The sequence below is a fragment of the Melanerpes formicivorus genome, unplaced genomic scaffold (assembly GCF_026170545.1).
Source record: "Melanerpes formicivorus ecotype bairdi unplaced genomic scaffold, bMelFor1.0.p_v2 SCAF_41, whole genome shotgun sequence".
In the NCBI taxonomy this organism is placed as follows: Eukaryota; Metazoa; Chordata; class Aves; order Piciformes; family Picidae; genus Melanerpes; species Melanerpes formicivorus.
This window is the reverse complement of record NW_027142393.1, coordinates 4,669,678-4,694,839: the sequence shown is the minus strand read 5'-3', so window position 1 is coordinate 4,694,839 and position 25,162 is coordinate 4,669,678. Positions and strand designations below refer to the sequence as shown.

The window sequence follows — 25,162 nt, the reverse complement described above, 5'->3', positions numbered from 1 at the left end:
TCCTTTCAGGTAGCTGTAGACAGCAATGAGGTCTCCTCTCAGCCTCCTGTATTCCACACTAACCTTCCCCAGCTCCTTCAGTTGCTCTCCATCAGATCTCTTCTCCAGGCCCTTCCCAGCTTCCTTGCCCTCCTCTGCCCTGGCTCCAGCACCTGATATTAACATGTCTGCTGCACTGCCACCTTCACCAGTCAAGGCTGATGCCTTCAGCATGATAGAGCAAGTTGTCTTTGGACAGTAAAAACCCCCAAATGATCCTGCATGAAGCAAAAGCACCATGGGACAGAGAAGAGAAAGTGCTGTGGGGCACAGGAGGCACCCAGGCCCCATCTGGTGCAAGTTGTGTGGGCAGCCAGCACAGTGCCACTCACAGATGCGTTGCCACTCGCACTGTGGCACTGGGCGGATGGCAGTGACAATGAGATGTTCACTGCAGAACTCTACAGCTTGTATGGACAGACAGACACAGGCTTGGTGAAGCAGCTACAGACTGAATGGAAGCATTTCTGCAGCTAATGTTTCTGAAAGCTATCAGCAGCATTTGGTCAGGTAACGCTTCCCACCCCTCACTGGCAGCAGCCACATCTCTGAGGGGTACTGTAGATGAGAGACTTGAACACCCTCCTCAAGCCTTTTGGTTTCTGTGTGGAGATTCACAATACTACATCCCACCAAAAACTTTCTGCATGGCATCTCCCTGTGTTTGCCTTCTTCCTTGTTCTAGAAGGGCTGAAAATCAGCTCACAGGCTGCGGCGCTGGTAGGAACTGCTGCCAGCCTCCCTCCCCCTGCGGAGTGTAACGGCAAGGTGATGACAAGCAGGAGTTCACACTCCCTACACTGGCAGCTGTGCCTCTTCATGCCTTCCAATGGCACTTCAAACAGAAAAAAAAGTGGAAGTGGAAAGAATGTAAAAATAATTTTCTGAAGTTCTGCTGGGCCAAAGGGGAAAAAAAAAGCCCCAAGCAGAAGAGAACAAAAGCTATGGGCAGTGAGCAGCAGCATGCAGGACACACCCTGCCTTGGCAAACCTGCAGCAGAAAGTGAGGGTGGCAGACAATGCTGGGGGGAGAATCAGGCATCAGAGTGCTCCAAGTGGAGCAGGATGCAGCTGGGTGCAGGATGCAGAGGACAAGCTGTGTGTTCAGCTTGCTTTCAGCAGAACCTGACCCAACCCAACGGCTCAGCCCTGTGCAGAACCACCCCATGCCTCTTGTCAGTGATTACTGGATCACTGACACAGCTACAGGACAGGGAGCACCCTGCTCAGCAAGAGGTCTTCTGTCAAAGATCTAAAGAGTGGAATGATCTCAAAGCAAACACAAAGCTCCCAGTCCTGAGAAGCTTCTCTTGACAGCAGCAGATGCAGCTTGAGTTGGTCTCACACTCATGGTGAGTGTTGCATCTTCCCTGGCAGATGCTGACCCACTCTGCTCTGTCAGCTCACTTCCCGCTGTAACTGCACCCAAGCACTGTTTTAAAACTGCTTTTAGTTTAGCTTGGGGTGTTTTACAGGGCTGCTTTAGTGTGGCAACACAAAACTGCTGTCTGTTGCCTTCCCTTCAGCTGAGGGATTGACAGCCAGAAGGGTGCAGAAAGAACAAGAGCAGGAAAGTGTAACTGGAAGAGGGAAATGCAAATGACTAAATCTCTGTAATCCAGGACACCTATGCCAGAGCCTAGCCACAAAGTCACATCACAGCTCTAAGGAAGAGCTGCAGACACAGAAGCATCATACTGAGGTGTTTGCACCAGGAAACAAACATCCCCACTTCCTTTAGCTTCTTAGGAAAACAGAAGCCAAATGAAACTACACAAAGCACAGCCAGAAAATAATCTCAAGTCTGTATGAAGGAGGTGCTGGGGAATAGATGGGAAAGCATTGCAGGCAGGGAGGTTTCTTAGTCTAGATTGAAAGAACCTTTGTTAGTCCTGAATTATCCAAAGAGTCACTTCATGAGGAGGAAAATAAACTCTTCCCCGTGTCAGCTCAAAGCATATTTAGAGGCATAACCTGTAGATGTAAGGCAAGGGACAAATTCCTTCCTGGAATCTCTTCTCTGAATATTAGGAGGCAGTGAAGCAAAATCTCCTTGAGGAACACTGCAGGCTGGTTTGTTCTGCCTTCAAACAGTGTGATAAAACAGGTGACCCCTCAGCCTCTAACTCTAATCTCTACTCCTGTAGTCCATGTAAGCAGGGCAAGGCAGAGCAGGGTGTGGAATGGGGTCACTTATCTGCACCCTGGGAGATAAGCCAGACCAAAAGGAAAGCTTGCAGCAAAAAGCTTCCAAGCACCAGTCCAGCCAGGGAGAGGCTGACCAGCATCAGAATTCCTGTGCTGCCTTAAACTGGCCCATGGCATCAGCAATTGCAATTCTCTGGTTACACCCAAGTTGTTATTATTCCAGAGCCCCCTGCCTGAAGCCCTGAAGCGTGCCTGCTGCTCTCTCACAGCACGTGGTGCCTCCTCTCCTCCCAGAGAAATGCATCTTGCTTAAACCCTGCTCTGAACAGAGAGCTGCTCATGTCTCGACAGGCCCTTTGCCAGTGCTCACACCACTCTCCCACTGCTGCCCACGTATTCATGATGCCTTCTTCACCAACTTCAACCCAGAGTGTAGAAGCTCCCCACTACTCACGGCTGCTCAGCTTCAGAGATGCAAAGCCTGACAGTGCACAGCCTGATTCTGCCTTGGACACAGAGGCTTTGTCTTTTCTAAGCTTTACTCCAAATCACAGACAGATGAAGTCACAAATTCTGCACACTAAGGCCACAGGTGGCTCAGGCTGGCTACTCACATCAGAGAATCACTAAGGCTGGGAAAGACCTTCAAGATCATGGAGTCCAACCATAACCCAGCTCCCATGGCCACCAAGCCATGTCCTGAAGCGCCACATCTACAGCTCCTTGAACACCTCCAGGGGTGGGGACTCCACCACCTCCCTGGGCAGCCTGTCCCAGCCCCTCACCACTCTCTCACTAAAGTTTCTCCTCATGTCCAACCTAACCCTGCCCTGGCACAACTCGAATCCATCTCCTCTTGTCCTGTTGCTGGTTGCTTGGCAGAAGAGACCAACCCCAGCCTCACTCCAACCTCCTTCCAGGTAGCTGCAGAGAGCAATGAGGTCTCTCCTCATCATTCTCTTCTCCAGAGTACCCAACCCCAGCTCCCTCAGCCTCTCTTCATATGATGCCCTCCAAACCCCTCCCCAGCCTCATTGCTCTTCTCTGGACACCCTCCAGCACCTCAATGTCTTTCCTGTACTATGGTGCCCAGAACTGGACCCAGTGCTCAAGCTGTGGCCTCCCCAGGGCTGAGTCCAGGGGCACCATCACTGCCCTACTCCTGCTGGCCACACTGGTTTTGATCCAGGCCAGGCTGCCTTTGGCCTGCTGGGCCAGCTGGGCACACTGCTGGCTCATGTTCAGCCATCCACCAGCACCCCCAGATCCCTTCCCACTGTGCTGGTTTCCACTGCTCTGCCCCAAGCCTGTAGCTTTGTTGGGGTTGTTGTGACCAAAGTGCAGGAGCTGGCACTAGGCCTTGTTAAAGCTACATAAGCAGCAGTGCCTGGCAGAACACTGGGCTAACATAATTCAGCAGCAACAGGCAGCAATCCTCTCCTAACAGCTCAGAGAAAATCCTAAGCAGAACTCAGGCTTCTCTCTTTCCCAAGCAAACACACATTTACTCGTCCCACCATCCCTGTCTCATTCATGTCCTTCCTGTCAAATGGAGATGACAGATGAGGAAGGCTCCATGAAGCCTGAGAGTGACTGTGCTCTACAAGGTGTAGGAGAAGGGAGTTCCTGTGCTCATGTGTTTTGTGTGTCGAGCACACAGACACACATTTAGTACCTAGGCAAACCTCAACAGCTCTGGGCAATCTCAGCTGCTGACTGCACTGGGTATGACCTGCAGGCACTCAAACCTTTCAGGATAAAGCTGCCAGCACACTGGATGTTTGAACATGCATTTAAGTGCCAACAGTCAGGATTCACTCCTGCAAACGTGAGAAGACACATCAGGCTCTGAAAGGTGAGCTGCACACACTGAAGTATGGTGAGACACTGAAACACCACCATCCTCAGAACCCTGTCCCCATGACAAACAACTAAACAATGCTTTAGCAGGGAGCATGGGCATGAAAAGCCAACCAACAGATCCTGGAATTTCCAGAGGATGTAACACTGCACATCAGCAGAAAGTGACTGCAGCACTGAGGAATAGCAACGAGCTCTTGGCTTGGTGCAGGCAGCTCAGTTCTCTTCCAGTGTAAATAGTTTTGTTAAGGGGTCTGATTCTCTGTGTAATCCCTGCTGGAAAAGCAATTTGCTTATTCTCCTCTCCTCATGCTCAGACAAATGAGCTGTGCCAGCAGAAAGTGCCAGATATTATCATTCTGTGGGGTAACATCAGCCTGCAGAAGAGATGACTCTGGAGGGGACCTCAGAGCTGCCTGCCAGCACCTGAAGGGATCCTGCAGGAAGGCTGCAGAGGGACTTGTCCTGTTTCTAGACACCCTCAGGCCAAGGGGGAATGGTTTGGAGCTGAGGCAGAGCAGGGTTAGAGTGGAGCTGAGGAAGAAGTTGTTCAGCAGGAGGCTGCTGAGACTCTGGCCCAGGCTGCCCAGGGAGGCTGTGGCTGCCTCCTGCCTGGGGGTGCCACAGGCCAGGCTGGATGAGGCCTTGAGCAGCTGAGTGTAGCTGAGAGGTGTCCCTGGGCATGGTGGGGAGGTTGGAGGAGATGAGCTCTGAGCTCCCTTCCAACCTAATCCATTCCAGGATTGTATGACCAGCCAAGAGGTGGTGTCTGAAGGAGTCTGTAGGTGTAAAGCTTACAAAACACTAAGAGTGCAGCTGGCTGTTTGTCAGCAGGGAGTCAAGGGCAGTGCATTTCAAATGCCTACAATTCACAGAATAGTCTCATTTAATATCTGTTGAATGCCAGCCCCTGAATGTTTCTGTTTGGGGTTTGTAGTTTTGCTGTCAATTCCTACAGTGAGGGTACCAGAGCCCTGGAGCAGGCTGCCCAGAGAGGTTGTGGAGACTTTCCAACCCCCCCTGGATGTGTTCCTGTGTGCCCTGCCCTGGGTGATGCTGCTCTGGCAGGGGGGTTGGGCTGGGTGATCTCTGGAGGTCCCTTCCAACCCCTGACATTCTGTGTAATAAAAATGACCAAGCTGAAGCAGAGTCCCTGGGACCAATTTCTTTCTTCATGCCCTTCTTGGAGGCTTGTCCATGCTCAAGGTTTGCATCTTCAGTCAGCTAATTACCAACTGATTCAAGGTAAATGTGTTTTCAACTGCCAGGTGGACACTGTCCAACCTTATACATTTGGTAGCTAACAAATACTAAGCCTGAGGCCAGCTGCACCCCCAGGCCAACATGTTTGTGCAGGAGGGTGTTTGTGTGTGTGTGATGTTAGCTCTGAAAATACATTCCCTAGCTCAGGGTCATTTGAAATGGGGGGGGAAAGGCAGAATGGAAGAAAAGCTCTAGCAGCTGGGCAGCTTTGCTTTGAGAACAAAAGGCAGCAAGTGCTCCCCACCTCTCACTTCTGCTGCTGCATGCTTCCCCTCTGCTGAAGCAGAGATTTATTCTCCTTCCAGCACAAGGTTGCCAGAGCTGCGTATTATGACAGCTGAAGGTTCTTTAACAACTTACTTAATAAGTAGGTAATCAAACAGGAGGGAGAGACAGTTCATCAGTAAGCTGGAAGGACGTGGTGCTGAACAAAAGCTGCTCATCACTCACCCTGCCCACAACCTTCTACCCACAGCAGGAATTAGCCTGCTGAACCACAGCAGCAGGAAGCTGCTCACACCGCTCTATGGAGCCAACACTAAGTGTGACTTTCAAACATGCAGTTCAGTTCCAGGCTCTGCCAAACCCAAGGCACTGCTTACAGGACAAGGATGCTGCTCCTGGACAGCAGCTTTCATAGATCTTCCATCCCCCATCTTTGATTTTGGTACCAAGATCCTTCCACACCCAGCTTTCAGTGACACATGGAGGAAACCCACCACCTCTTCAAAACACAACCCAGCCAACACCACCCAAGAGAAACAAACACAACCAACCAAACCCCACCAAAACAACAACAAACCCCCAAACACACACAAGCACAACCCTACACAAGAGGATTTGCTTCTTGTTGATAAAGTATCTCCAAACCCTTCAAGTGAGGAAGCAATCTCAGCCACACTGAAACCTCAACACACACATCTGGTTACATCTGCTCCTCTAGCAGCTCCTTCTTTGACATCAGAAGCTTGCAGACAGACACAGACACCCTCCTGAAATCCAACAAGGGCAAGTGCAGAGTCCTGCATCTGGCAAAGAACAACTCCCATGGACCAGTGTAGGCTGGGAGCTGATCTCTTGGAGAGCAGCTCTGGGGAAAAGGACCTGGGGGTCCTGGTGGACAACAGGATGCCCCTGAGCCAGCACTGTGCCCTTGTGGCCAAGAAGGCCAAGGGCATCCTAGATGGGATTAGAAGGGCTGTGGTGAATAGGTCCAGAGAGCTTCTCCTGCCCCTCTGCTCTGCCCTGCTGAGGCCACAGCTGGAATATTGTGTCCAGTTCTGGGCCCCTCAGCTCAAGAAGGACCTCAGGGAACTGCTTGAGAGAGTCCAGCCCAGAGCCACAGAGCTGCTGCAGGCAGTGGAACATCTCCCTGGGAGCACAGGCTGAGGGAGCTGGGGCTTGGAGCAGAGGAGCCTGAGGGCTGCCCTCATTGCTGGGGATCAAGATGTGCAGGGCTGGAGCCAGGCTCTGCTCAGGGCTGTCCAAGGACAGCACAAGGGGCACTGGGGGCAAGCTGCAGCAGAGGAGGTGCCAGGTGAACAGAAGGGAAAACTTTGTCCCTGTGAGGGTGCTGAGCCCTGGAGCAGGCTGCCCAGAGAGGTTGTGGAGTCTCCTGCTCTGGAGTCTTTCCAGCCTCACCTGGATGTGTTCCTGTGTGCCCTGCCCTGGGTGGTGCTGCTCTGGCAGGGGAGTTGGACTGGGTGATCTCTGGAGGTCCCTTCCAACCCCTCCCACTCTGTGCTTCTCTATGAACACATCAGCTAACACAGCTGGAAAGTATTCTCAGTCAGTGACACAAGTGAAAGAATCAGGAGATCACCCACGTCACACAGCTGGGTTAAGTGGGGACTGATGAGCAGCAGCAGGTTATAGATTTGGATCAAAGTGCCTCCTGCTATCATCCACATAACAAAAACTGAGTAAGATTGAAGAGGTTTGCTACAAGCATGCTCACAAGTGATTAAGTGAGTGCATCTGCTACTGAGCATCCCCTTCTGTTAATCAAATATTACTGAAATTAATAATTAATGAAGCAACTAGTCTCCCATCTTTTCTGTGTACTTGGGGCTGGGCTGCACTCAGTGCCCAGAAGAGCTTTTATTCACAGAACAAACCAGCCAAACCCAAAGCCCAAGTACTAACAGCAATGCTGCTCTGTGTGTGGTAAAGAACCATGCAGTGCTACTGGAGCAGCTGGGTGATGCTGTGAGCAGTGGTGTTAGCTAATTGCCAGTAGCACTGACTGGAGAAGGAGAAGCTAACAAGTACAGCACTAAGGAAAGCCTCATTGCAGCATCACCTTCAGTAAGCCCTTTTCTTACTCACCCTGTGCACAGTGATGTCCAATAACCACAGAATTGTCAGGGTTGGAAGGGAGCTCAAGGCTCAGCCAGTCCCAACCCCCTGCCATGGGCAGGGACACCTCACACTACAGCAGGTTGCTCACAGCCACATCCAGCCTGGCTGCAAAAACATCCATTCCACCAGCTCCCTGGGCAACCTGCTCCAGAGTCTCACCTCCTCAAGGTGAAGAGCCTCTTCCTAACATCCAATCTCAATCTCCCCATTTCTAGTTCTGCTCCATTCCCCTCAGTCCTATCACTCCCTGACACCCTCAAAAGTCCCTCCCAGCTTTCTTGTAGCCCCCTTCAGATCCTGGAAGGCCACAATTAGGTCTCCTCAGAACCTTCTCTTTTCCAGACTGAGCAGCCCCAACTCTCTCAGCCTGTCCTCACAAGAGAGCAGCTCCAGCTCTGCTCATCCTCGTGGCCCTTCTCTGGACACATTCCACTGCCATGATGCTATGTGTAGGAACAATACTTGAGTAGTGGCAATACAAATTCAGTGAGAATACAAAACTGTGGCTGAAATGAAAAAAAATCATAAAATAGCTGCAGTTTGTGAAACAAAAGAGAAGTTCACAGAGCTTCTGAGTGAGTGGAGCTGATCAAGAGGTGCCTCGCAGCTGCTGCCTGCAGAGGAGCTGGCACGCAGCACCCCACCTTTCTGAGTGGGCTCAGGGGCTCCTCAGCTCCCCTGCAGAACCCTGCTGTCACCTGACTTCAGCATCTTCACCACCCAAACCTGCTTTTGACGGGGTGGCCTCAGTGCTTTTTGTGCCTAACCACTTGAACAGCCTCAGCAAAGCAGGCTGAGCACATCCACAGCAGCAAACAGCCCCCGGGGGTGTGACGGCTTGGGGCAGCTCCCAGCTGGTAGCACACGTGGCCTCCCACTTTTCAGACTGGCTCTGTGAATTAGCCTGGCTACTCCTGCCTGTCCTCAGATCCCTGTCCTTCAGTCCTCAGCTAATTAAGCTGCTGATCAAAATGCTCATCTCTGAGTGAAATTACTGTGGCCCTGTGCTGTGCTTTGTGAGGGAGGTGGGGAAGGGGCACGTCGCTCGGCCTGCCGGGGAAGTCTCCAAGGGCTGGGTTTTTAATAACTGAGATGTCCAGACAAAAGCTACATGATTTAACTCACCCTCTTGGTGGCTTTCTTCAAGATGAAAGCAATTAAGCTGGAGTGAATTGAGGCCACTTTGTTTCAGGAGGAGAATATAAAGGGGAGTTTAAGGCAGGTGCATTATGTTCACCTCCAGCTCAATTCCCCTCCTATACAGGGGTTTTTTATTACCTGATTGGCTTATTATCTAAGCAGCTTCTGTAAGGTCACTTGTGCTGAAGACAAGTTCTGATATAAATTAGAGCACAGACAAATAGCTTTATAAACACCTGTTTAGGACTCATCTTTTCTGCAGGCACTAAGTCCACAATGATCCAAGTGCAGCTTGAGTTTGTGTACAGAGAGGCTTTACAGTGTTTTCTATCAAATAAACCAAATTAAATCAATCCACAAAGCTTTTATGTTTAATACTGGCACTACAGAATGCTCTAAAGCTCCTTGTTATGTTTTTTTCCTTCCCAAGTGATGGGCACACTTGTCTTGTCTTGTTTTTACACCAGTCTTGTATTCACAGAAACCACAGCACCATTCAGGCTGGGAAAGACTCTCAGGATTGCACAAGTCCAACCCAGAACCCTACTCCACAAGGCTTGCCCCTAAACCATAGCCCCAAGCACAACATCCAAACCACCTTGAAACACATCTGGGGTTGGTGACTCAACCAGTCCTCAACCTACCCAGTGGCAGCTTGAGGCCATTCTATCCCTCATTGTTCTGTCACTAATTACCTGGGAGAAGAGAGCAGCAGCAGCCTCTCCACAACCTCCTTTCAGGTAGCTGTAGACAGCCAGGAGGTCTCCTCTCAGCCTCCTCTTTTCCACACTAACCATCCCCAGCTCCTTCAGTTGCTCTTCATCAGATTTATTCTCCAGGCCCTTCCCAGCTTCCTTGCCCTCCTCTGCCCTGGCTCCAGCACCTCCACATCCCTCTTGGATTGAGCTGCCCAAACCTGGACACAGCACTCGAGGTGTGGCCTGCCCAGAGCTGAGCCCCAGGGGACAATCCCCTCCCTGCTGCTGCTGTTGTAGCAACACAAAGCTGGGCAAGCCACAGATTTCCTGAGGAGCTGGTTCCATGCCATTCATTTCCTTCCTCACTGCCAATAAATCACCAGCTATACTCACACAAAAAAGCAGAACACCTTCTTCTGGATTAACAAGAACCACCAAAACCTGCACAAGTGATTCATTCAGTCAATCCATCTGCAGCAGGAGGAGATCATCCTGGCAGAAGCTCTCTGGGGCTCCTTACACAGACCCTGAGCTTTTCAGGTGGATTTTTCCAAATGTTCTTTTCCTCAGGGTTTGGGGTTGGGTTTGTGCCCTCATTGTCTGCTCAGCAGTGTGAACAGCCCTGGCTGGAGCTCAGCTGAGATGTGACTCCTTTTGGTGGAAGACACAGAAAAGCCAGAGGCAATCTGGGGATAATAGCAACTAAAAGATGCAAAAAGCTGTGCAGAAGTTGCAGGGACTGTGGTAGCCTCATCTGGAAAAGGGAAGGGTGAGAAAACCCATGAGTGCTTTCTCTGAAGCACTGGCTAAATGGAAAGCTGTTTGGGATTCTCCTTGTAAAAGAAAGAAAATCCTTTGATAGATAAAGGGGAAACTGACAGTGCTGAGGAGATGTTAGGGTATGATCTGTGTACAAGCTGTCCCCTTTGTCATTAGGCACACTGAGGACTGTGGCTGCCTGGCAGGAACATTCTAACCTCCTATCAGCCTCCCTCAGTACGGAGTTACAGACCCAGAGAACCACAGAAGCAAAGAATGTTACAGGTTACAAGGGACCTCAAAAGATCATCCAGCCCTGCCCCTGCCAGAGCAGGTTCACCTAGAGCAGCTCACACAGGAACACATCCAGGTGGGGTTGGAAAGTCACCAGAGAAGACCCACAACCTCTCTGGGCAGGAGAGGGGATTCTGACCCTTGGCTCTGCTCTGCAGAGACTTCACCTCCAATCCTGCCTCAAGTTCTGCTCTCCCCAGCAGAAGGAGGACACAGGCTGGAGAAAGGCTCTCCTGGGCTGGAGAGAGCCCAGGAAGCCACAAAGGTGACCCAAGGCCTGGAGCAGCTCTGCTGTGACGACAGAGAAGGCTCCAGGGGGACCTCAGAGCTGCCTGCCAGGACCTGAAGGGATCCTGCAGGAAGGCTGCAGAGAGACTTCTGCTGAGGGTGTCTAGAGACAGGCCAAGGGAGAATGGTTTGGAGCTGAGGCAGAGCAGGGTTAGAGTGGAGCTGAGGAAGAAGTTGTTCAGCAGGAGGCTGCTGAGACTCTGGCCCAGGCTGCCCAGGGAGGCTGTGGCTGCCTCCTGCCTGGGGGTGTTGCAGGCCAGGCTGGATGAGGCCTTGAGCAGCTGAGTGTAGCTGAGAGGTGTCCCTGGGCATGGTGGGGAGGTTGGAGGGGATGAGCTCTGAGCTCCCTTCCAGCCTGAGCCATTCTGGGATTCTCTGATGACTGCAGGCACAAAATCTGGATTCACAGTATCACAGTATCACTTAGGTTGGAAAGGACCTTGAGGATCATCGAGTCCAACCTATCAACACAGACCCCATGACTAGACCATGGCACCAAGTGCCACATCCAGTCTCCCCTTGAACGCCTCCAGGGTCAATGACTCAACCACCTCCCCGGGCAGCACATCCCAATGCCGAATGACTCGCTTGGTGAAGAACTTCCTCCTCACCTCGAGTCTGAACCTCCCCTGGCGCAGCTTGAGACTGTGATGAACCCTTCCCTGTTATCATTGGTTGCTGCAAAGTTCTGGGGGATTTGGGTGCTTTTCTTAAAGAATATTCTTTTCCAGGTCACCTTTAAAACTTCCCAGCAGTTTGTGTGTCTTACATGCATCTTACAGCTCTTTGAAACTGCTTGTGACAGGGCAAGGAACTGAGCTCTTTTAATAATGGCATGTTATTAAAATACTAATGATTTTGCTGCTGAAAAGTGAGCTTTAATGATTCTAACATTCCCCTTTGATCAGCAGAAACTGGTGACTAATCTGAGAGGGAAAGGGAAAAAAAGGAGGAGGAGGAAAAGAGAAGGTTTTAAGGCTCAGATCTCCCCCAAGCCTTGTGGCTGCTATAAAAGCTTAGAGACAAGGGAGCAAAAAGGGAATAAAACCAGCAGCAGACAATAAGTGCAGCTGGTTTATTTTTACCCTGAAAGAGTCCCTGCCCAAACAACAAGGAAACAAATCCAGAAGAATAGACTGCTTTGACCTCCCCTGCCTCTGCAGCTCCTGCCCTCTTCCTCCCCTGTAGGAAACCTCATCTCCTCGCTGGTCACAAGTGCCTTGGCTTTCTCCCCTTGTTCAAGAGATCACTCAACATCCAATTGCCATTTACTGCACTCTCAGGGCATTCTGCCAGGGCAGGCCAAAGAACCTCCCTCTCTGCCTACTAGAGCAAGCCCCTGGGCATCACACCATCCCCATGTCCCGCCTAAGAGCAGGTGTGAAGCAGGAGGATGTGCCCCTGCACAGCCTGGGCACAAGGAACCCTTCCCTTCACCAGCCAAGTAGAAGAAGCTTTTCAAACCACAGACAACAAACATTGAACACCCAACCCAACCAACCCAGCCATCAGCCAGCCAACCAGCCAGGTGAGGGTTTCAACTACAGCTCACAGAATCACAGCCTCAGAGACCTTCCCTGCTCTAAGGTGCCAAATCCTGAGGTGCACAGCCCAGTCTGTGGCTACAAGCCAGTGTGCCACCAGTGCCACCCAGCACCCCAGCTGCCAGCTCTCCTGCTTGCCAGCTGCCAGAGCAGCACTGGATCTCTCTGAATGGGGAGGGAGGTCCCTGGGGATGCCCCAAAGCCTCCTGGTGCTGCCCAGAAGCCCACTGTACCCTGCAAGTGTGTTTAGTGACCCCTACCTTCACCTTAACCCAAGGCAAGTGTCTAAGGAGATGCACCTATAATTGAGCATTAAAAAGGAGAAGGCAAGAAGGAAAATGAAATCACCTGCAGGAAAGTAGGTTCAGCAAGGTCTCTGCCCACTTCACCAGCTCACCTCCTCTTTTCTGCCTATGATTAGCTCTGCAGTACAGGATTCCAGAGCTGGCCTCAGGCTTCACCAAAGACCTTACTCAAGCAAAAGGTTTCCCTGGCTTTTTACCAAGATCCCCCCCAGCAGGCCAGCTCTTACTGGTTTGCAAGGCTTCCCATGCTGCCTAGCAGGTTGAATCCTCAGTTTGTTTGTATCTTCACAGAGCAGAAATAAGGAAAAGGCAAATGGAAACCTCTTAGACCTCTCCAGGGTTGTCATCCATCCTCTGGGATGGCTTTTCCATAGCCCAGGCCCTGTGCTCTCCGGCAAGGCAGACCTTTCTTCCAGTGATGGGTAAAAGCTCCCCTGTGCCTTGCCTTTTCTAGTGCCAGCCTCACATGGCATTTCAGTTTGTGCAGAGCAGGGAACACCCCAGCAGGAAAATCAAGCACAGCTCGAGTGAGAGTATTGGCAGCAGCAGCTAACTGCTCTGGGTGCCAACAGGGTTCACAAGACCAACTTCCAGCTCCTCCTTCTCATGCCTCCTAGAATTACAGCAGCAGTACAATACACTCAGCAGTGAAAACTAACACTCCACAAGGCAGAAAGAAGGGATTGTGAGGAGCTGTCCAGCTCTGCTCTCCCACACACCATTTCAAGGCTGCTGCCCAGCTCTGCCCTCTTGCAGCTGGCTGCAGTTCAAGAGGTCATCTTACCCCTGGCTTCATCCCATTTCCTGGACTGTGAGACTCAGGCAAAGCTCCCTGCTGTGGCTCAGAACCATCAGGATGTACTTTTATTAGGGTGTTCATACTGCTGCTTCCATTTTAGCCCCAGAAATATCTGTGCTTAGAGTGCTTAGACTGGAAGAGGAAGGTAATGAAATCATATTTGGTACTTTTCTTCCTTCAGCACAAACTTCTGAGATGAGGAAGGGATAACTGAAGCTGTTTAATTCTTCCCTTGCTTGCCTTGGTCAGCTTTGTGGATTGGAAGGAGTCAGCTCATTGCTGTTACAGACTTAAAGTGCAACAGGCTGCAGAGCTGGGTGAAGGGGATCCTTGGGAAGTCCAAGAAGGACAAGGGCAGAGCCCTTCATCTGGGGAGGAACACCACCAGGCACCAGCACAGGCCAGGGGCTGCCCTGCTGGAAAGCAGCTCCATGGAGAAAGTCCTTGGAGTGCTGGTGGGCAGCAAGTGCTGCATGGGGCAGCAATGTGCCCCTGGGGCCAAGAGAGCCAAAGGGATCCTGGGGTGTAGCAAGAAAAGTGTGGCCAGCAGGGCTGGGGAGGTTCTGCTCCCCCTCTGCTCTGCCCTGCTGAGACCACAGCTGCAATCCTGTGTCCAGTTCTGGGCTCCCCAGGTCAAGAGAGACAGAGACCTGCTGGAGAGACCCCAAGGGAGAGCCATGAGGATGCTTAGGGGACTTGAACATCTGTGCTGTGAAGAGAGACTGAGAGCCCTGGGGCTGTTTGGTCTGGAGAGGAGAAGGCTGAGAGGGATCTGATCAATGTCTATCAATACCTGAGGGGTGGGGGTCAGGAGGAAGGTGCCAGGCTCTGTTTGGTGGTGCCCAGGGACAGCACAAGGAACAACAGGGACAAGCTGGAGCCCAGGAGGTTGCACCTGAGCATGAGGAGACACTGCTGTATGGTGAGGGTGGCAGAGGCCTGGAGCAGGCTGCCCAGAGAGGTTGTGGAGTCTCCTGCTCTGGAGCCTTTCCAACCCCCCTGGATGTGTTCTGTGTGCCCTGCCCTGGGTGGTGCTGCTGTGGCAGGGGGCTTGGACTGGGGGATCTCTGGAGGTCCCCTCCAGTCCCTAACATTTTGTGCTTCTGTAATTTATGTTTTTTGGTTGTTTTTTTTGCAGCTGTTTGTTCACCTCCCCTCCCCCCCAGCTTTTCCCCATTCCCAGGGAACAGCACACACCACCATCAGACAGGAAGGGAAGCTGCTCTTCTGACATCATCCTACCACGGTCTCTCCCCATGTCCATTTCCTCATGTGGTGTGCAAGGAACAAGCAGAGCTTGCAGGTTTCTTCCTTATTTGTAGAAGAGATCAGAAGGCAAAGCCGATTAGCAGCTTCATCCCCCTGTTTCCAGGAGGCTCAGTGCTGCAGTGAGAGTTGCTCCTTTTACAAAGCTCTTTAGTCCTAAGGCTTTTCTCCCCATTGTTACTAATACAACTGTTCAGTGCTAGTTACAGGTTTCAGTGACTTCAGCCTCTAATTGGGCATCCTCTCCAACTCCTCTCTCCCTCCTCCTCCCCCTGCAGCATGCTTTGCCGTTAAAGTGATTGATGTGGGAAGCATCTAACCCCTGCCTTTGCTCCCAGCACTTCCCCACCCTCTGCTCCACGCATCCTCCCACACACCAGCCTCACTCTGCACATCCTCTTTGTAATCTCGCCCTGCCTGCCCTTTATCCGCACTCCTCCTTGTGTTTGGAACAGTTCTGTAACTGGGTGCTAGATCAATGCCCTCTGCATTTCAAACACTCTCCTTGAAATTCATCTTTCTCCATAAGCCTACAAAATGCAGGAGCAAATGATGAGTGGCATCACACACAGCAGCAGATCCCCCTTGCAAGCTGCACAGCTCTAGAACAAAGAGCAGCCCTGGGCCAACAGCTCTGTCCTCTCCTCATGGCATTCCTGTTTCCTGGCACTCCCAAAAGTATGGAACAGAGGTGTGAGGAGAAATGAAGACAGTATGCTATTTATACCAGAACCATGGAATCATGGACTCACTGAGGCTGGAGAAGACCTTTAAGGTCATTGGATCCAACCACACAGCACAGCCAAGGCCACCACTAAGCCATGTCCCTAAGTGTCCCCTCTCCACAGATGGGCAATGCTGCCAGGGGTGCTCATGCCACCACTGCCCTGGGCAGCCTGCTCCAGGCCTTGAAAACCCTTGCAGAGAGGGGGAAAATAATAATTCCTACAGCTGATCTAAACCTCCCCTGGCAAAACATGAGGCCATCTTCTCTTGTCTTGTTACTTGGGAGAGCCAACCAAGCTCTACATGGGGAGCTCTCCCCTCAGCCTCCTCTTCTCCAGACTAGGCAACCCCAGCTCCCTCAGATGCTCCTCCTAAGGCTTGTCCTTCAGACCCTTCCCCAGCTTCATTGCCCCTCTCTGGACCTGCCCCAGCAGCTCAATGTCCTTCTTGGTGTGAGGAGCCCAAAACTGAACCTAGGATTCAAGGTTATGGCCTCCCCAGTGCTGAGCAGAGGGCAGGATCACTTCCCAGCTCCTGCTGGTCAGCTACTGTGATCCAGGCCAGGACGTTGATGGCCTTCTTGGCCCCCTGGACACACTGCAGGCTCAGGTATGGTCAATGTCTCAACAGCATGATCAGGACCAAGCATTTCAAGTGCTCCTGTTGGGAAGGAACTGCAGCATCTCCCTACTCTAATACAAAACCCAGGCACAGGTTCTCTGTTGTCACTGTGGTGCAGTGGAAGCAGTCATTCACCTTGAAGGCTGCAGGTAATTAAGTCCCCATCTTTACAGTATAAATATGTAGATGCACAGAGTTAGCAGTGCAGTTCTACAAGATGAATTCCTAGGGGTCCTGAATGCATCCCAGTATCAGATAACAGGCATTTGATGCTCCCTGTTATATACAAGGGGATACAAAGGCAGCAAAATGATGATAATGCTTTGTCTACAGGCATTTAGCTGGCTTGCAGCAGAGCTGGGAGAGAGCCTAAACCCAGCCTCCTGGGAGTCTGCAGTGTGTTCCCCTCCCTGTCTCACACACCTGTGGGGATCAGCACCTCATGAATATGCACACTGCTTGCCAAAGCAGCTGGAATCCATCCCCCAAGAGTACAGAGGGCCTCCCCCGAAGGCCTTAGCTGGCTACAGCCCTTCCAGCTGGGCTCACCCTTGTTTCATGTGGCAGTGGCCAGCCCCACCATCCAGTTAAGGCTGGTTTCAAGGGCTGGCACAGGAGAGAGCTGCCGTTTGGTGACCACTGAAGGAAAGGAGACCCACACTCCAATGTATCACACTCTGGACTGCAGGCTTGTGGAGGCAAACATCTTGCTTCAAAGGCATCTGACTGACAGTGCATTCTTGCAAAACAATTGATCCACCCCCCTTTTCTCTTCCTGCTGGCCACTTCATTTCCTGCTGGCAGCTTTTCTTCACTGACAAGTCAGGACTCTCAACTAGTCACCATGAACAGAGAGGCACAACAGCCAGGGTCCCTTCTTGGGGCCTCCCCAACACAGGTGTGAGACTTGCCCTGTGCTGCTCTTAACTCAAAACAGGTAACAGCTGAGCATTAGCACCAAAACGCTCTAATTGGCTAAATTATGCATTCCCTGTTTGGGGTGAGGTGGGGAAGGAATTTTTCAGGTGGGCATCCATTAGACATAGCCTGGAATAACCCCAAAAGGTAATTAGATTAGGTTAGTTTAGATTGACAAAAGAGCTGAGCTCCTAAAGCAAAGTCATATGCTCAGGAAGATGTCCAACTTGCTTGTCCCAGAGCCTGTTGAAAAGCAGAACCTTTCTCCTCTCAACTGAAAGTTCAGCTTTCAACAGTAACAGAAGTTCTTTCACCCACTGTATGGCATGAACCAGCCTTAGCTGCTCAATGCCACTGGGAGCTCAGGCAGCAACTTACCAAAGCATCACCCCCACACATCCAACAAAGCCTTGCATGCACAGAGATGTGAAAATAATCAGACCCCCAACACGCTCTTGAGTGCAGCAAAGGGAAGCATGCAGAATGAGGACATTTTCCACCTGGGCTTTGGTTGTTTTGTCACTAAATGGAGAATTTCTGCTTCATGAAACAACTAAATGCACATAACAGCACAGGTGTGGCCATGCTAGAGGAGCATAAAGACAGAAAGGCTTCTGTTCAAGCTCTGAAGAGCAGAGGAAATGGTCTCTGTTCAAGCATACCTTCAGCTCAGAGAGGAACATAGCATGATAGCAGCACATGGTACAGGAGCCAATATCCTACACTGTAATTACACTGCATCCCTTAATATGCAATTCTTGCAGGAGACAACCCCCCCAGAAGAGCCTAGCTTCCATGTTTAAGCACAAAAAGTACCCCAGAGAAGTGAATTACAATCACATGCTCACAGTGTATAAGCATGACTGCCTCCAGCAGCTACTGCACACACACTTCATGCACCACGCTGATTCAGGGCTCAGCTTGGGACAGCTGGTTGGGATGGATGTGTTTGGCCTTCTTTAAGCAAGATAACATAAACCCACCAAGTTCCCCAGACAGCAGTGCTAATGCTTTGAAACTGAAATACATCACAACTACTGCCACAGGAAAGTGTCAAGAGAAGCAAGAAAGACCAAAAACAAAGCAGAAACAATACCTGAAGGGGTCCTGCAGGAAGGCTGCAGAGGGACTTCTGCTGAGGGGGAATGGCTTGGAGCTGAGGCAGAGCAGGGTTAGAGTGGAGCTGAGGAAGAAGTTGTTCAGCAGGAGGCTGCTGAGACTCTGGCCCAGGCTGCCCAGGGAGGCTGTGGCTGCCTCCTGCCTGGGGGTGTTGCAGGGCAGGCTGGGTGAGCCTTGAGCAGCTGAGTCTAATTGAGAGGTGTCCCTGGGCAGGGTGGGGAGGGTGGGGGAGATGAGCTCAGAGCTCCCAGCTCCATTCCAGCCTGAGCCATTCTCTGATTCCACGAAACAAACCATTTTTTCAGCAGCCAGAATGCTTTCTGATGATCTGTTTGCATTCTGCACCAAAGCCTAGTCACAAACAAGCTGAACTAATGTGCAAAGTGGGGCTTATCAATTAGAATGTGTTGTAGATATCTGATTAACAGAACAACATGTGTCAGATAATTAAGAAACTGCCAATAGAAACAAGTAAACAACTAAGTGCTGAGATGCAGATTTTCAGCCCAGTGTTTCCATCATGAACCAAACTGGAACTGCTCTTTGAAGAGTCACCCTGGGGAGGGCCACAGTCAGCCCTGGACTCTGCTACAGGCCAGCACTCAGCTCTGCCCTACCCCAGACACTACTGCTCTTACATAAGGCACTAAAAGAGGCAACTGTCTGAGTAAGAATGGCTTGGAGGCAGCAGACAACAAATGAAGGCTAAACAGCCTCTCTTTTTTCCCATTCCACCCCTCCTCACAGAATCAAAGGGTTGGATACATTCCCTACGTCCCTGGCAGGTCAGATTAGCTAATGACAAGGGTCAGGACTCACCTGGTAAAGCCAGCAAAGAACATGGAGGGGGGAAGGCTGCTGTTGGCAAAGCTGAAAGCTTTGAGTTCTGTCAGATCAGAACTTGCAGAAAAATCAATTTACACAGGGATTTTTATTTGTCTTTTACAACAGCTCTGCAGTCAGCTGAAGTCAAGCTTACCATCTGCTGCAGATAGAAATACAGCTCTGCTCAAGGATGACATTACCAAACTTCTTTGTAAACTTTGCAGGCAAGCTGTTCTTGTCAGGATCCAAGCCATTGTGGCAATGCATCTTAATACTCCAGCAGGCTTTAAATAAAGAGTGACAAAAGTCCACATATGGGTGACAAGCTGCTCTACAGTAAATATTGTTGTATGTATTGAGAAGGGGCTTATGGCACTCTAGGACACGTTCCACCAGGCACTGCAGCCTCAGCTACTCGCGCCGAGGAAACCCAGACCAGAGCCCTGCCCCCAAGCCCTCCACAAAGTGCAGCTTTGGAATTCACTTGGTCCTAGTCCTGTTCGTACTTAGTTATGCTTTTACCTCACCATTGGCTTGAAAACTTTCCCCAGCTGGTGGCTCTTACAGAATGGAGGAGTTTTAGTACCCTCACTTTAAGCAAGGCTCCATTCCCAAGTGGTGCTGAATCTGCCTGTGGCAGAGGAAAGGCAGACACAGTGTGACTGTACCACTGCAGCTGACCCTCTACAGCAGAGAAGAAAACCCTCCTCTTTCAAACTGTAACTAAGCTTGGTAAAGCCATTTCCAGTACTCCTGAAATGGAAGGGATACAGGATAGCAAAACCTCCAGAAGTTCTTCTTGCCCCTGCTGCAGCCAGAGACACAACTGACAGAAAGGCAGAGGGGGAAGAAAATCTGATGGCAAGGAGGGGTCTTTATTAGTACCATTATTGTTTCAATCCCACACTGAGAAATCAGCAGGCACATGTTGCTGTCAGTACAGCTGGAATCACAGATCATGGAATTCACATCATTGGGTCCAACCAGTCTCTAGCTCCACCAAGGCTGGTGCTAAACCATGGCCCTCAGCACCACTCCTCTGCGCTGTCTCAACACCTCCAGGGATGGGGATCCAACCACCTCCCTGGGGAGACTGTGCCAGTGTCAGAACCCTTTCAGTTAAGAAGTTCCTTCTAAAAGCCTCAGCCTGCCCTGGTGCAACTGGAGGCCATTTCCTCTCATCCTATCACTTGTTACTAGGGGGAGGAGACTGGCCCTCAACCTGGCTACAGCCTCCTTTCAGGGACACTCTCTTTCTCCAGACTAAGCAACCCCAGTTCCTGCAGCCACTCCTCACCAGCCCAGTCCTCCAGACCCTTCACCAGCTTAGTTGCCCTTCTCTGGACCCACATCAATGTCTGTCTTGTAGAGAGGTCCCCAAAACTGAACACAGTGCTCAAGGTGCAGGCTCACTAGTGCTGAGTACAGGGGGCAGTCCCTTCCCTTCTCCTTCTGGCCATGCTATTCCTGACACAGGCCAGGATGCTGTTTGCTTGCTTGGCTACCTGAGCACACTGCTGGCTCATCCCCACATGGCTGCTGAATGCCATCCTCAGATCCTTTTCTTCTGGGCAGCTTTCCAGCCCCTCTTCTCTCACAGAGTTAACTCTTTGGTACATGTTACCATGTGGTTATAGCACCAACGCAAGTAACTCACCAAAGCAATGAACAAGCAGTTTTTAAAGCACCTGAATGAAACAGATCAGAGGCTCACAGGATGTTAGGGGTTGGAAAGGACCTCAGGAGACCTCGGAGTCCAACCCCCCTGCCAGAGCAGGACCATAGGATCCAGCACAGGTCACACAGGAACACATCCAGACAGGGCTGGGAAGGCTCCAGAGCAGGAGACTCCACAACCTCTCTGGGCAGCCTGCTCCAGGGCTCTGTGACCCTCACAGTGAAGGAGTTCCTCCCCATGTTGAGGTGGAACCTCCTGTGCTGGAGTTTCTATCCATTGCCCCTTGCCCTATCACAAGGTGCAACTGAGCACAGCCTGTCCCCTGCCTCCTGACCCCCAGCCCTCAGATATTGATAGACATTGATCAGATCCCCTCTCAGTCTTCTCCTCTCCAGACCACCAGGCAGTGCTGCAGTCCCTTCAGCAGCCAGGTAGCTCTCTGTTGGACTCTCTCCAGCAGATTCCTGCCCCTGCTGAACTGGGGAGCCCAGAACTGGATGCAGTGTTCCAGGTGTGGTCTCAGCAGAGCAGAGCAGAGGGGCAGAAGAACCTCCCTGGATCTGCTGGGCACACTCCTCTGAATGCAGCCCAGGAGCCCAGATAAATGCTAATGCAGACAAATGCTGGAGCAGGTAAGTGCTGGTGCAGGTAAGTGCTGGTGCAGGTAAGTGCTGGTGCAGCTAAGTGCTGGTGGAGGTAAGTGCTGGTGCAGGTAAGTGCTGGTGCAGGTAAGTGCTGGTGCAGGTATGTGCTGGTGCAGGTAAGTGCTGGTGCAGCTAAGTGCTGGTGCAGGTAAGTGCTGGTGCAGCTAAGTGCTGGTGCAGCTAAGTGCTGGTGCAGGTAAATGCTGGTGCAGGTAAGTGCTGGTGCAGCTAAGTGCTGGTGCAGGTAAGTGCTGGTGCAGCTAAGTGCTGGTGCAGGTAAGTGCTGGTGCAGGTAAATGCTGGTGCAGGTAAGTGCTGGTGCAGCTAAGTGCTGGTGCAGGTAAGTGCTGGTGCAGGTAAGTGCTGGAGCAGGTAAGTGCTGGAGCAGGTAAGTGCTGGTGCAGGTAAGTGCTGGTGCAGCTAAGTGCTGGTGCAGGTAAGTGCTGGTGCAGCTAAGTGCTGGTGCAGGTAAGTGCTGGTGCAGCTAAGTGCTGGTGCAGCTAAGTGCTGGTGCAGGTAAATGCTGGTGCAGGTAAGTGCTGGTGCAGCTAAGTGCTGGTGCAGGTAAGTGCTGGTGCAGCTAAGTGCTGGTGCAGGTAAGTGCTGGTGCAGGTAAATGCTGGTGCAGGTAAGTGCTGGTGCAGCTAAGTGCTGGTGCAGGTAGGTGCTGGTGCAAGTAAGTGCTGGTGCAGCTAAGTGCTGGTGCAGGTAAGTGCTGGTGCAGGTAAATGCTGGTGCAGGTAAGTGCTGGTGCAGGTAAGTGGTAAAGCAGCTGAAATAATCTTACCCTGCTGTGGGATCGACAGCTATGGCCTTGGGGTGAGTGAGATCCAGCTCGATGAGGGTGATGCAGACCGACCCATTCTGGTTGCAGACGAAGATCCTGCCACTGACATGATCCACAAAGTAGAAGTTCCCAGAGATCCAGTCGATTGCCATCTGCTGTACATCTGCCAAAGGAAAGGAAAGAAGGGAGAGTGCTCAGCAGTGCCTCTGCACCACCGCCAGCTGCGCTGCTGGCTGCTCCACCGGGCAGATGCTCTGCTCTGCATGCTCAAACAACTCAAGCTGGCTTTGCTGGGGGGATGCCACACTGATAAACCTTGTGAGGGTTCAGTTGTTATCTTTAAAGGGGACTCAAACCAGATAATAAATACTTCACAGAAATGAAAATAAAAGGCAACCCTGTGTGTAAATATTGCAGGCAATAGCAGCCATATGGGTGCATGCATTCATCTGCAGTCTGATTACTGCCTTGCTGGTGCTTCTGGGCAATCTGGGTGCTGTCAAGTACCTGATTCAACTGCCACAACAAGCGGCATTAAAAGGACTGCTTGTGTGGGGTAGATTTGAAGGAATGTAGGGAATAGGTCTAGGGTTATTCTCCTGCCCCTCTTCTCTACCCTGCTGAGGCCACAGCTGCAATATTGTGTCCAGTTCTGGGCCCCTCAGCTCAAGAAGGACCTCAGGGAACTGCTTGAGAGAGTCCAGCCCAGAGCCACAGAGCTGCTGCAGGCAGTGGAACATCTCCCTGGGAGCACAGGCTGAGGGAGCTGGGGCTTGGAGCAGAGGAGCCTGAGGGCTGCCCTCATTGCTGGGGATCAAGATGTGCAGGGCTGGAGCCAGGCTCTGCTCAGGGCTGTCCAAGGACAGCACAAGGGGCACTGGGGGCAAGCTGCAGCATAGGAGGTGCCAGGGGAACAGAAGGGAAACCTTTGTCAGTGTGAGGGTGCTGAGCCCTGGAGCAGGCTGCCCAGAGAGGTTGTGGAGTCTCCTGCTCTGGAGCCTTTCCAACCTCCCCTGGATGTGTTCCTGGGTGCCCTGCCCTGGGTGCCCTGCTCTGGCAGGGGGGTTGGACTGGATGATCTCTGGAGGTCCCTCCCAACCTCTACCATTCTGTGATCCTTTGATTTCTTAGAAGTGACACAGGGAGTTCTCCTTCCCAGGACACTAAGGGAAGGAAAACTTCCCAACTCCCTAAGACAGGAGTTTTAAATCAGTTCCTGTTTGTTCTTGTGGCATCCTGGAACCACTTTTTGTCCCTGTCTCCTAAAGCCTGCTTTGTTCTTAGAAGTCAGCTATCTGTCCATACATGTTCTTACTGTTACAGTAAGCAAAAGTGTGAGGAGGAGGGAAAGGAAGCAGAGGAGAGAAAATGCAATTGTGTAGCCAAGAGGATTTCCTCCCTGTGCCCAGGGCCACAGTTATGTCAGCAGTAGGTATTTCAGCTTGCTTGGGTGTAAGGATGGAGAAACCACACTACTCATAGCAGCTGGAGAGCTCCTCACTCTCTTTTTGCCTGCTTTAACCAGCCCTCCCCAAGAGGAGGCTTTTATGCAGGGGAAAAACAAACTCTGGGGAGATTTTCCCCACTAGTCTTCTGTCTCTGTCAGCTGAGAGAAGCTTGCACCAGGACAGGCTCTGAGGATGAGCTAGCCCAAGACAGCCAGAAGCAAAAGGAGAGCTGTGGCTCCAGATTTCTCCCCTAGTTTCAGTGAATCCCTAGAAAGTTCTAGGAGCACAGCACACTTCTGCCTCTTCACAGCCTCAGGGTGCAGGGATGAGGAGGGAGGATGTAAGGAGCATGTTAGCAGAAGGAACTTCTTTAGAGTGAGGGTGGGGAGACACTGGCACAGGTTGCCCAGGGAGGTTGTGGCTGCCTCCTCCCTGGAGGTGTTGCAGTCCAGGCTGGATGAGGCCTTGAGCCACCTGGGCTGGTGGGAGGTGTCCCTGCCCATGGCAGGGAGTTGGAACTGGATGGTGTTCAAGGTCCCTTCCAACCCAAACCATTCTCTGACTCTATCAGTCTCATGTAACTTAGATATTTTACTTCCCATCCTTGCTGACAGCACTGCACTGGAACTACAGTCTCCTATGATAGCTGTTTGTGAATTAAGAATCCCTTAATCACTGCAATAACACTTCCTGGTAAATCCTTTCAGTGTCAGATAATGATGGCCTCATTTCATTTCCCCATACATACATTTGTTGCACAGTGGTTTCAGAAAGCTGCTAGCAGAAGGTGCAGTTAGTTCATGATGGGAGAGGCCAGATGCAGGCAAACAGAATTTCACAGATTTGGTGGGGTTTTGGTTACTTGCAGCTTTCAGTACTGCTCCCATCCTTCAGCAGCTGCACTTTGAGGGTTCTGCACTCCAGGAACCTGTTGGTGCCACCACCTATGCACTGCACTGCAGAATGGGAAGCAGAGTTACAATCACAGAATTGCCAGGGCTGGAAGGGACCTCAAGGCTCAGGCAGTGCCAGCCCCCTGCCATGGGCAGGGACACCTCACACCACAGCAGGTTGCTCACAGCCACCTCCAGCCTGGCTGCAAACACCTCCAGGGATGAGGCTTCCACCACCTCCCTGGGCAGCCTGTGCCAGGCTCTCACCACCCTCATGGGGAAGAATTCTTCCTCACATCCAATCTGCATCTCCCCATTTCTAGTTTTGATCCATCCCCCCCAGTCCTGTCACTCTTGGTTCAGGTTAAAAATGGTAGTCCTTAATTTTTGACACTAACAGAGGGGTTAGGAGTCAGGCCTTTGCTAAACACTTAAGCAGGCAGAGTCCCTCATGAGCCTGTGCCTGTTGCCTTCACCAGGCTTACCTAATAAACCACCAGGAGCAGCTACCAGCTCTATTCCATTTCTCCATGGCATGAAACAGGTCTCTGCTGCCTCCTCTGTCTCAGATCTGTCCCCTTCCACTCTTCATTTTCCCTTTAATTCAAGGCAAGTGTTGTGCCTCCTCCCTTCTAATGGCTCCCACTGCAAAGATATGCTGAGCCAGGACAAAGAAATGCTCCATTTAGTGCAGGAGCCAAGCTCCAGAGGAGGAGACTGCCAGGTGCACTCTGAGACA

The 25,162-nt window shown here is 51.5% G+C and overlaps 1 protein-coding gene across 1 annotated transcript in view; it reads right to left on the bottom strand.

Moving 5' to 3' along the window:
- Window positions 1-25,162, bottom strand: part of LRP1B (LDL receptor related protein 1B) — a 603,705-nt gene that overhangs the window by 287,717 nt on the left and 290,826 nt on the right. The window contains exon 7 of the mRNA XM_068158711.1: window positions 22,083-22,245. Coding sequence (XP_068014812.1) covers window positions 22,083-22,245 — 163 coding nt within the window. The remainder of the gene's footprint in view (window positions 1-22,082; window positions 22,246-25,162) is intronic.